Consider the following 11,210-nt stretch of genomic DNA (forward strand, 5'->3'; position numbering starts at 1 on the left):
TTATTATTAGCACGCTCCACGAATACTGAATGTTCAAAAGCAGAAGTATTATTGCTCAATCTAACTGATGAAGGATTTTCATAGAAAGGTATTAAATAACCGCTAGAAATTACGTTGAGAACAAAATTGTTTGCTTTTAAGTTATCTTTCCAAAATGAAAAGTTTTCGTTAAGACTACCAACATATAATGAGGTTTTTTCTTTAAGTGAATTTTCATATTCATAATCTTGCTCGTGTAAATGATAAAACTGCTACTTAACTGTTTCGCTGTTGCTGCTTCTCTGGGGGTATCTGCCTGCTTTCCTGGGACATTGACCCAAATGACCTTCCTCGTTGCAGTAGAAACAGCGGGTTGCTCCTTTCTTTCCACCACAGTTCTCGCTTGATGTGTAGATTCCTTTTCCACTAGCCGCACTCCTGCTCCTAGATGAGTCTTCTGAATATGTTGAGCTAGGGCGACGAACAAGATCAGACGTAGCCTTTTCATCAACTGGGTTCTTGTAATAAGGGTTGGGTCGATCGGCTTTTACGTACTTGTCCCTCCTCTTCATTTTCGCTCTGTATACTGCCTGCTTTAGCCTAGTTGCCTCTTCTGTACTTTCGGTTAACCTGTTCAACTACATCCCAACCATATTTGTCGGCTATGCGGAGTAGCTTATTCCTTTCTTTTAAAGCTGCTTCTGCTTGCTCCAAGGCTTTTACTGCTGCACCGACAGAACCCCGCTCTAGAAAATCTGTCGCTCTGCTAAGTTCATTTATACGAGCAGTAATGAACTCGTGCTGCCTTCCATTGCCCTCGAATTTAAACTTAGGAGCGATTGATGGTAAACGAGAACTCTTTTCCAGGGAACTAGTGCCAATCTTGTTGTGCCAAAATTTGTGCGTAAAGATCTTTCTTGTGTCTAACTAAAGCGGTATCTAATTGACGGGAAAACAAAGAAAGGGCGTCTTCATGAGAAAATCTTACACGATTACCTGGGTCTGTTTGATTTGGCTGTTCATTATCTCGGTTGGTAACATCGTGTGGGTCTTCCTCATCACTCATGTTGAACTAAAGTTGTAGAACAAGTTTGGTGTGTGAAATCTCGATGAAATGAAAAGGGCGCGTAAAATACCGAAGTACTCAGTATTCCGCAACAGAAATAGGAAGAAATCTCAAAACGAAAAGAAATACAATTTTAATAAATATAAATTGCTTACTTTTTATACTAATAGTAAACATGATAGGTATGAATCTTATAAACCTGTTATATTGATCAATAAGAATGAAGATTCGGTAATTTTGTTTTTAGAGTGAAAGAATATTTAATGTAGTATGTCCAATCTTAAAATTATTAAGGGTCAATTTCGTTTTTGGAATGTTTATTTATCACATTAACTATGTCACGGTATCCTCTTTCAGAAGCAATCATCAAAGCTGACTCGCCATAGTTGTTACATGTTTTCCAGTTTGCTCCTTTGTCTAACAAAAACTTTACCATTTTTGTTTGTCCACCACAACAAGCGAACATTAAAGATGACCAGCCATCGTTGTCACATTTGTTAAAATCTTCTCCTTTGTCTAACAACAACCTTACTATTTCTATATGTCCACCATTACAAGCGCACATTACAGGTGACCAGCTATCCTTGTGACATTCATTATAATCTGCTCCTTTGTCTTACAACATCTCCACTATTTCTGTATGTCCATCACTACAAGCTCTCACAATAGGTGACATGTCGTCTTTGTCACATTTATTATAATCTGCTCCTTTGTCTAACAACATCCTTACTATTTCTGTATGCCCTTCAATACAAGCTGTCATTACAGGTGACCAGCCATATTTGTCACATTTGTTAAAATCTGCTCCTTTGTCTAACAACAACCTTACTATTTCCATATGTCCACCATTACAAGCGCACATTACAGGTGACCAGCTATCCTTGTGACATTCATTATAATCTGCTCCTTTGTCTAACAACATCTCCACTATTTCTGTATGTCCATCACTACAAGCTCTCACAATAGGTGACATGTCGTCTTTGTCACATTTATTATAATCTGCTCCTTTGTCTAACAACATCCTTACTATTTCTGTATGCCCTTCACTACAAGCTGTCATTACAGGTGACCAGCCATATTTGTCAAATTTATTACAATCTGCTCCTTTTTCTAACAACATCTTTACTATTTCTATTTGCCCTTCACTACAACCTCTCATGCCATGTGACCAGCCATCATTGTCACATGTCACATCAATACAAGCTATCCCAATAGGTGATATGCCGTCATTGTCACATTTATTATAATCTGCACCTTTGTCTAACAACATCTTTACTATTTCCGTATGCCTTTCACTACAAGCTCTCATAACAGGTGACAAGCCATCATTGTCACATTTATTATAATCTGCTCCGTTGTCTAACAACATCCTTACTATGTCTGTTTGACCATAAATACAAGCTCTCATCACAGATGACCAGCCATCATCGTCACTTTTATCATAATCTGCTCCTTTTTCTAACAACATCTTTACTATTTCTGTATGTCCTTCACTACAAGCCATCAAAACAGGTGACCAGCCATCATCGTCACATTTATTATAATCTGCTCCTTTGTGTAACAACATCTTTACTATTTCTGTATGCCCTTCGCTACAAGCTCTCATAACAGATGACCAGCCATCATCGTCACTTTTATAATCTGCTCCTTTGTCTAACAACATCTTTACTATTTCTGTATGTCCTTCACTACAAGCCATCAAAACAGGTGACCAGCCATCATCGTCACATTTATTATAATCTGCTCCTTTGTCTATCAACAGCTTTACTATTTCTGTATGCCCTTCACTACAAGCTCCCATAACAGGTGACCTGCCATCATTGTTACATTTATTATAATCTGCACCTTTGTCTAACAACATCCTTACTATTTCTGTATGTCCATTACTACAAGCTCTCGTTATAGGTGACCTGCCATCATTGTTACATTCATTATAATCTGCACCTTTGTCTATCAGCATCTTTACTCTTTCTGTTTGACCATCACTGCAAGCAATCATTAATGGTGAGCAACCATTATTATCACATTTATTACAATCTGCTCCTATGTCTAACAACATCCTTACTATTTCTGTCCAACCTTCACTTGCAGCTACATTCAACGGAGTTGTCTCATCATTCCTACACTGATTAACATCAACATCATGTTTAAAACACCAAACAATCATTGGAATATCACCTTCAAAACATGACATCAACAGAGCAGTATCTTTGTTTTCTACATCATATGTATGGGCTAATTGTCTCTGGTAAGATATATCTAGTTCATTCAAACGAAAGTGAAATTTTTTTCTGAACTGAGGTATCTCCATATTTATGTTACAAAATACATCATTGACTTTACCCTTTGACCAGTCCTCAATCATTCTGAGTATGTACATTTGATGATATTCAGGCGCAACAATTGTTATAAATTGATCTATATTGTTTTGTCTTTCTAAAAAAAATCTTTCACTTATTAACCCACTATGAGCATTCTTGATCAAGCAGCGGATTGCTTTCTGTCCAAAGTAGTACACCAAAAAGTCAAAAATTTTGTCATGAATAGTTTTGTAGATGTTTTGTTCCTTTTTTAAAAATGTATGTATAAATGAATTGAGGTCTTCCTGTAAAATAAGTCTTGATGTCCCTCTGTCCAGTTTACATGCCTCACATGTGTTATCAATAATAGCTCTTGTTTCTTCATTCACGTCCTCTGTTAATATTTCCTCATTTAAATTGTTGTTAAATATGACACATAAAGCCAAAGCACAATATTTACTGAAAAATCCTTTTTTCTGTAACTTGTCTATCTCTGCTTCATAAACTGTAAACGGATTTTGGAAGAAATCTGTGATGTTAAGTGCAGGATTTGCATTATACAATTTACATAAAAGTGGGAAACAATCATATAAATCATAATATTCTATAACCTCAGGAGCTTTTGTTTTAAGATAAAACTCAGCTATTGACTTCTTTTCAGCTTTTGACAAGCACATGCTTTCTGATAATAAGTTACATACACATGAATTGAAGACTGGTTCAAATTTGTCATCCTGATACACTTGTAATCGACATGCTACAATTATTTTAGAAAGTTTTTTTGAAAGGATCTTTTTAATTCTCTCTATGAAAGGTTCCCAAACTTTAATGTCAGTCTGGTTTAAAGAATAGTTTCCATATAAATCATCAATAACAAACAACGTTTTCTTGGTTGGGTTATAAAATTTGATAATGTCACCTGGGTCTGTCACTGGAAGTACATCATACCCTTCTAGTTCCATCTGCAATGCCACATGTCTGAGTGTTGCCGTCTTTCCTACGCCTGAACTAGCAGTAATGGTTACACAACTGTTCTCCTTTATACATTTCAGTACATGTTTTGCAGCTCTGGTTGATATACACATCTTTTCATTGTCCTTCCACTCCACAAGGATCTCATTAATTTGTGCTGGAAAAGAAATTATAGAATACTTATTACTATAAGATGTGGTAGGATTGCCATTGAAACAACTTTCCACCAGAGACCAAATGCATAGAAATGATCATTCTCAGGTCACCATGCCTTCAACATTTAGCATGTTTAGTAGAACTCATAACACAGTCATCCATTATAGACAGTCTTTAATTAGATTATTCTGCAAGTTTTGCAGGTCATATATGTATGGTTATTATCCGAATTTTCCTTTTTCAATCACATACAAGAGTTTGCTAATTCCAAATAATTCAACTATATAGACAAGAATATTACCACAAAGTATACATGATATACATGAAATAGTTGTACTGTTATGCTATATCAATTTTGTGTGATTTATTGAATTAAAGAGACAGAGTTGCTATCTCTAAGAATATCTTTAGCTTTAGGCATTAACGTTAATCCCTTTTGATTTTTGGTGTTGCATTTGGTACTTTACAGTATAACTCGGGAGAGAAAACCGGGTTGGAAATCCCAGGTTTTTCCAACCTGAAATGTGTAATACTGGGCAATACAATTTTTCAAAGCTTAATTTTACACTAAATAGTAAAGAAATGCAATATTTTCAAGTTATTTATACTTAATCATGTCAACGTATACGTTTTAAACAGATATACACATTGAGTCATTTTCAGAAGATACAAATATTAAAGTTCTTCCTTTTCTTATTTATTGATTGAATACAGAAAAGTTTTGCTCATTTAGGATGATTTGTTTATTTAAAAAGATGGATGTTACATGATTATTTAAAAAGGGAGTTTTTTTTTCTCATTTATTTTTCCCCGACAAACGAGCCTGTCAAAATTGGGGGCCCCTTAGTTTCGTCCCTGTGCAACTTATGGTTGATGTAACAGTGATTATCAATAAAATATGTTTAAAATTTAAAAAAATAAATAAATTGTGTAGTGTATAAATACAGTGAATTGGATTGTTTAAATACTATACAATTATATTGCAAAATACATATATTACTTATTTCTTAGTGATGTCTATGTAAGTATGATAAACATGTTTCCACACTAAACATATTAATGAGTAGCTATGCAAGAATCTGTTTCTCTAATGATTCTGAAATACATATTAATTTTTTATCAACGAAAATCCCCTTCTAGTGCCTTCTACGTTCCACAGTTATCAATTTCTCTAGAAACAACTGTACATGTTAGCTCATTTTGTTTCATTCAATGAGCTTAAAAAGGTAATGTACCTAAACTGAGCAAATCATGTTCAGACTTTTGAGATCTTTGGCAACCACGTTGGTGGTTTCTTATTTATTCAATGTGTCCAGAAAGAGTTAAGTTGCAGGATAATTAAAGAAATTAATATATAAGATTATCTTATATAATATGTACTGGCTTTGTAAATGATCACTGCTACTTCTAAAAGATCCATACAAGAATTTCGTAGTGCCCAGTAAATTTTTTAAACATTAATTTTCACAGTATTTCCAACTTTCATGGGCAATTCTAATAAAATTCGGTTTCATGCCTACCCTCTTGTCTTGTCTTTTTTTTTTTTGTTCAGTTAGATTGACAAGGTATACAGATTTCTTGGTCTACTTAGATTACCATTGATTTTACACTTTTTAAATGTTCAGATTGTTGTTTTATGTTTTTCATTTTCCTGTGAAGAGTTCCAAAATGACCACCAATTAAGGTGGTACTAAACACTTTGGCTCGTTTTGAAAAAATATTTACTAAAAATTAAATATAAAAAAAACTTGAACCACACACTTTCTTGGAATTAACAATACAAAATAATTAAAACGTTAAGCTGAGTTTTACAGAGTTATCTCCCTGTAGTGTTAGGTACCACCTTAAGCAGAGAGTACATAATGGTACATATTCAGCAAGGAGTAAATTCACCAAAATAAATCATTGTATGATATCTTATTAAGACCTTATAAAAGATTCAAGCAAACAAGGCTTTCAGATCATGAGAATATTATCCTTTGATTACTTTGGAATAAAAGAGACATCATATACGATATATTTCAGATTGATAGCAAACATAGATTAGCTTCAAATTAAAATTGCTGACTAAAAAAATTACCCCTTATATTCCAAGGTACTGTATCTTCATGAGATTCATTTAACTTTCTCATTTCAATCGTCGTATTTTCCTGAGATGTTTTTAACTTTTTCACGTCAATCGTCGTATCTTCATGAGATGTTTTTAACTTTTTCACATCCATTGTCGTTTCTTCATGGGATGTTTTTAACTTTTTCACCTCAATTGTCGTATCTTCATGAGATGTTTTTAACTTTTTCACATCAATCGTTGTATCTTCATGAGATGTTTTTAACTTTTTCACATCTATTGTCGTATCTTCATGAGATCGTTTTAACTTTTTCACCTCAATTGCTTTTTCACATCCATTGTCGTTTCTTCATGGGATGTTTTTAACTTTTTCACCTCAATTGTCGTATCTTCATGAGATGTTTTTAACTTTTTCACATCAATCGTTGTATCTTCATGAGATCGTTTTAACTTTTTCACATCTATTGTCGTATCTTCATTGACTTTTTTTAAGCTCTTTATTGCCTCTTTGAGTTCTATTATTTCCTGATTACTCTGGTCCAGTATCTTTACCTTCAAGTTATCACACTCCTGATTCATTGTAAGTCCACCTAATCTACTGATAGCCTGGAATTTGATGAGTTAACAATATTAATGAGTTAAACATCAAACGTTATTATGACTTTTTACATTGGTTGTAACGAAATACCGTAATTTCTCAGTAAAATAAAATCTGATAATTCACATATTAAGAAATAAACTCCATGATTTCTCTCCACTGACATTATATAACAATTGGTATTGCAGAGACATTGTAGCTGACATAAAATCAAAAGAATTATAATAGAGTGCATGGAAAAAGAAACAGTTCAATGTATTTTCTACTTAATTTTCATAAAAAAAAACCAACTCATGGTAAATGTAACTATGTCGCTCACCTTGGTCTATGTGAATATTAAACAAAGGACGCAGATGGATTCATGACAAAATTGTGTTTTGGTGATGGTGATGTGTTTGTAAATCTTACTTTACTGAACATTCTTGCTGCTTACAATTATCTCTATCTATAATGAACTTGGCCCAGTAGTTTCAGAGGAGATAACTCAGATTTACGAAAAATGGTTCAAAATTGACTATAAAGGGCAATAACTCCTAAAGGGGTCAACTGACCATTTCAGTCATGCTGACTTATTTGTAAATCTTACTTTTCTGAACATTATTGCTGTTTACAGTTTATCTCTATCTATAATAATATTCAAGATAATAACCAAAAACAGCAAAATTTCCTCAAAATTACCAATTCAGGGGCAGCAACCCAACAACAGGTCGTCCGATTCATCTGAAAATTTCAGAGCAGATAGATCTTGACCTGATAATCAATTTTACTACATATCAGATTTGCTCTAAATGCTTTGGTTTTTGAGTTATAAGCCAAAAACTGAATTTTACCCCTATGTTCTATTTTTAGCCGTGGCGGCCATCTTGGTTGGTTGACCGGGTCATGCCACACATTTTTTAAACTAGATACCCCAATGATGATCGTGGCCAAGTTTGGTTTAATTTGGCCCAGTGGTTTCAGAGGAGAAGATTTGTAATAGATTACTAAGATTTACAAAAAATGGTTAAAAATTGACTATAAAGGGCAATAACTCCTAAAGGGGTCAACTGACCATTTCAGTCATGTTGACTTATTTGTAAATCTTACTTTGCTGAACATTATTGCTGTTTACAGTTTATCTCTATCTATAATAATATTCAAGATAAATAACCAAAAACAGCAAAATTTCCTTAAAATTACCAATTCAGGGGCAGCAACCCAAAAACAGGTTGTCCGATTCATCTGTAAATTTCAGGGCAGATAGATCTTGACCTGATAATCAATTTTACTACATGTCAGATTTGCTCTAAATGCTTTGGTTTTTGAGTTATAAGGCAAAAACTGAATTTTACCCCTATGTTCTATTTTTAGCTGTGGCGGCCATCTTGGTTGGTTGGCCGGGTCACGCCACACATTTTTTAAACTAGATACCCCAAATGTGATTGTGGCCAAGTTTGGTTTAATTTGGACCAGTAGTTTCAGAGAAGAAGATTTTTGTAAAAGATTACTAAGATTTACGAAAAATGGTTAAAAATTGACTATAAAGGGCAATAACTCCTAAAGGGGTCAACTGACTATTTTGGTCATGTTGACTTATTTGTAAATCTTACTTTGCTGAACATTATTGCTGTTTACAGTTTATCTCTATCTATAATAATATTCAAGATAATAACCAAAAACAGCAATATTTCCTTAAAATTACCAATTCAGGGGCAGCAACCCAACAACGGGTTGTCCGATTCATCTGAAAATTGCAGGGCAGATTGATCTTGACCTGATAAACAATTTTACCCCTGTCAGATTTGCTCTAAATGCTTTGATTTTTGAGTTATAAGCCAAAAACTGCAATTTAACCCCTATGTTCTATTTTTAGCCATGGCGGCCATCTTGGTTGGTTGGCCGGGTCACGCCATTCATTTTTTAAACTAGATACCCCAATGATGATTGTGGCCAAGTTTGGTTTAATTTGGCCCAGTAGTTTCAGAGGAGAAGATTTTTGTAAAAGTTAACGACGACGGACGACGACGACGGACGACGGACGACGACGGACGACGGACGCCGGACGCCGGACGCAAAGTGATGGGAAAAGCTCACTTGGCCCTTCGGGCCAGGTGAGCTAATAAAAAGAAAAACCAATCCAAAAACTCAAATATTAAAACAATATTCAACTTGTGATTAAGCAACACTGATAATAAACTTATGCACTGCACCCGTTTAATAATTAATTTGTTATTTTTAGGTCTTTAACTAAAACTCAGCATTTTTTCCATTTATAAAGGGGCATAACTATAGAACGGTTTATGTGAAGCCATCGAAATTCAAATTTGATCTGTGTTTTTTGTAGTTTATAATGAGCATTGTGTATTAGTATCATAACATTGGGTTGAAACTAAAATAGAAAAAAGAAAACTAAAAATTCAGCATTTTTTTTTCATTTAAAAAGGGCATAACTCTTAAAATGGTTAAAGTGACGCCAACAAAGTTCACACTTGATAGATCTGTGTTGTGTGGTAAGAGGCATTGTGTATAAGTTTTATAACATTTGGTTGAGGCAAACTTAAGTAAGAGGGAGCCTTTGAATAAAGGAAATAAATGTGCTTCATCCAAACAGCATAAACCAGATGCTCCGCAGGGCCCAGCTTTATACAACCGCAGAACTTGAATCCTGAACGGTTGGGGCCAGTATTGACACAACATTCAAGCTGGATTGAGTCCCGATTCAGCTCTAAATTTGGATTGTAATTAAATAGTTGACACAGCATAGGTTTCTGACACAGAATGAATGTGGTCTAATGAACTTAAAATATTTGTTTTGCCTTTAAGCAATTCACTTACTATGCTGTTGAATATTAATCCTCTCAAAAATATGTTTGAAGAAATTTTCTTTTTATTTATGAAATCTGAAATGAGAAAAATTGACCCCCCCCCCCAATTTTTTTTCACATCCCCCTTTCCCTTATTCCAAAACTGATCTCAATTCAAATTTCTAATGGAGTTTGCAACAATAACTACTCATTTAAATACATCATAAAATATTAAAATGTAAAAAAAAGTGCTTATTATCAATGAATGGTAAAGATTGTTTTAATTTATCAGTTGGTAGTAAAAGTGAATATACATTGTATATTGTATAAAACAATGATTTAAGTTGATTCAACTACTATTCTGGACAAAGAAAGATAACTCCAATTGAAAATTTCTTGCTATTGCGCAATATTGTGCAATTAGATATTTCTTGCTATTGTGCAATACTGTGCAATTGAAAATACTTGCTATTGCACAATACTGTGCAATTGGACATTTATTGCTATTGCTGAATACTGTGCAATTAAAAATTTCTTGCTATTGCACAATACTTAATATAATAATTTTGGATCCTGATTTGGACCAACTTGAAAACTGGGCCCATAATCAAAAATCTAAGTACATGTATAGATTCAGCATATCAAAGAAGCCTAATAATTCAATTTTCGTTAAAATCAAATTTAGTTTAATTTTGGACCCGTTTGACCTTAATGTAGACAAAATTGAAAACGGGACCAAAAATTAAGAATCCACATACACAGTTAGATTTGGCATATCAAAGAACCCCAATTATTCAATTTTGATGAAATCAAACAAAGTTAGATTTAGATTTTTGATTATTGGCCCAGTTTTCAAGTTGGTCCAAATCGGGGTCCAAAATCAAACAAAGTTTGATTTTGGACCCCGATTTGGACCAACTTGAAAACTGGGCCAATAATCAAAAATCTAAGTACATTGTTAGATTCAGCATATCAAAGAACCCCAAGGATTCAATTTTTGTTAAAATCAAACTAAGTTTTATGTTGGACCCTTTGGACCTTAATGTAGATCAATTTGAAAACGGGACCAAAAATTGAGAATCTACATGCACAGTTAGATTCGGCATATCAAAGAACCCCAATTATTCAATTTTTGATGAAATAAAACAAAGTTCCATTTTGGACCCTTTGGGCCCCTTTTTCCTAAACTGTTGGAATCTAAACTCCCAAAATCAAGCCCAACCTTCTTCCTTTTGTGGTCATAAACCTTGTGTCAAAATTTCATAGATTTCTATTTACTTAAACTAAA

At 33.9% G+C, this 11,210-nt stretch overlaps 1 protein-coding gene across 1 annotated transcript; it reads right to left on the reverse strand.

Annotated features, from left to right (window-relative positions):
* Nucleotides 1–1,162: 1,162 nt before the first annotated feature.
* On the reverse strand, nucleotides 1,163–6,860 carry LOC143082013 (uncharacterized). Its single transcript, XM_076257605.1, has 2 exons — nucleotides 6,554–6,860; nucleotides 1,163–4,474 (listed from the first exon to the last, which is right to left on the reverse strand). Exons 1-2 carry the CDS (start codon nucleotides 6,693–6,695, stop codon nucleotides 1,662–1,664), a joined length of 2,955 nt encoding a protein of 984 aa, XP_076113720.1. The 5' UTR covers nucleotides 6,696–6,860; the 3' UTR covers nucleotides 1,163–1,661.
* Between the last annotated feature and the right edge of the window lie 4,350 nt (nucleotides 6,861–11,210).

Source organism: Mytilus galloprovincialis, chromosome 1 (assembly GCF_965363235.1).
Source record: "Mytilus galloprovincialis chromosome 1, xbMytGall1.hap1.1, whole genome shotgun sequence".
Taxonomy (NCBI): Eukaryota; Metazoa; Mollusca; class Bivalvia; order Mytilida; family Mytilidae; genus Mytilus; species Mytilus galloprovincialis.

Bases quoted from the DNA above. Each gene is read 5' to 3' on its own strand.
- LOC143082013 (XM_076257605.1), bottom strand. From the start codon at position 6,695: ATGGATGTGAAAAAGTTAAAAACATCTCATGAAGATACGACGATTGAC. The intron at 4,475-6,553 runs GTAATTTTTTTA...TTTCTTTTCCAG, and splicing joins AGTACCTTGGAATATAAGGG to CACAAATTAATGAGATCCTT.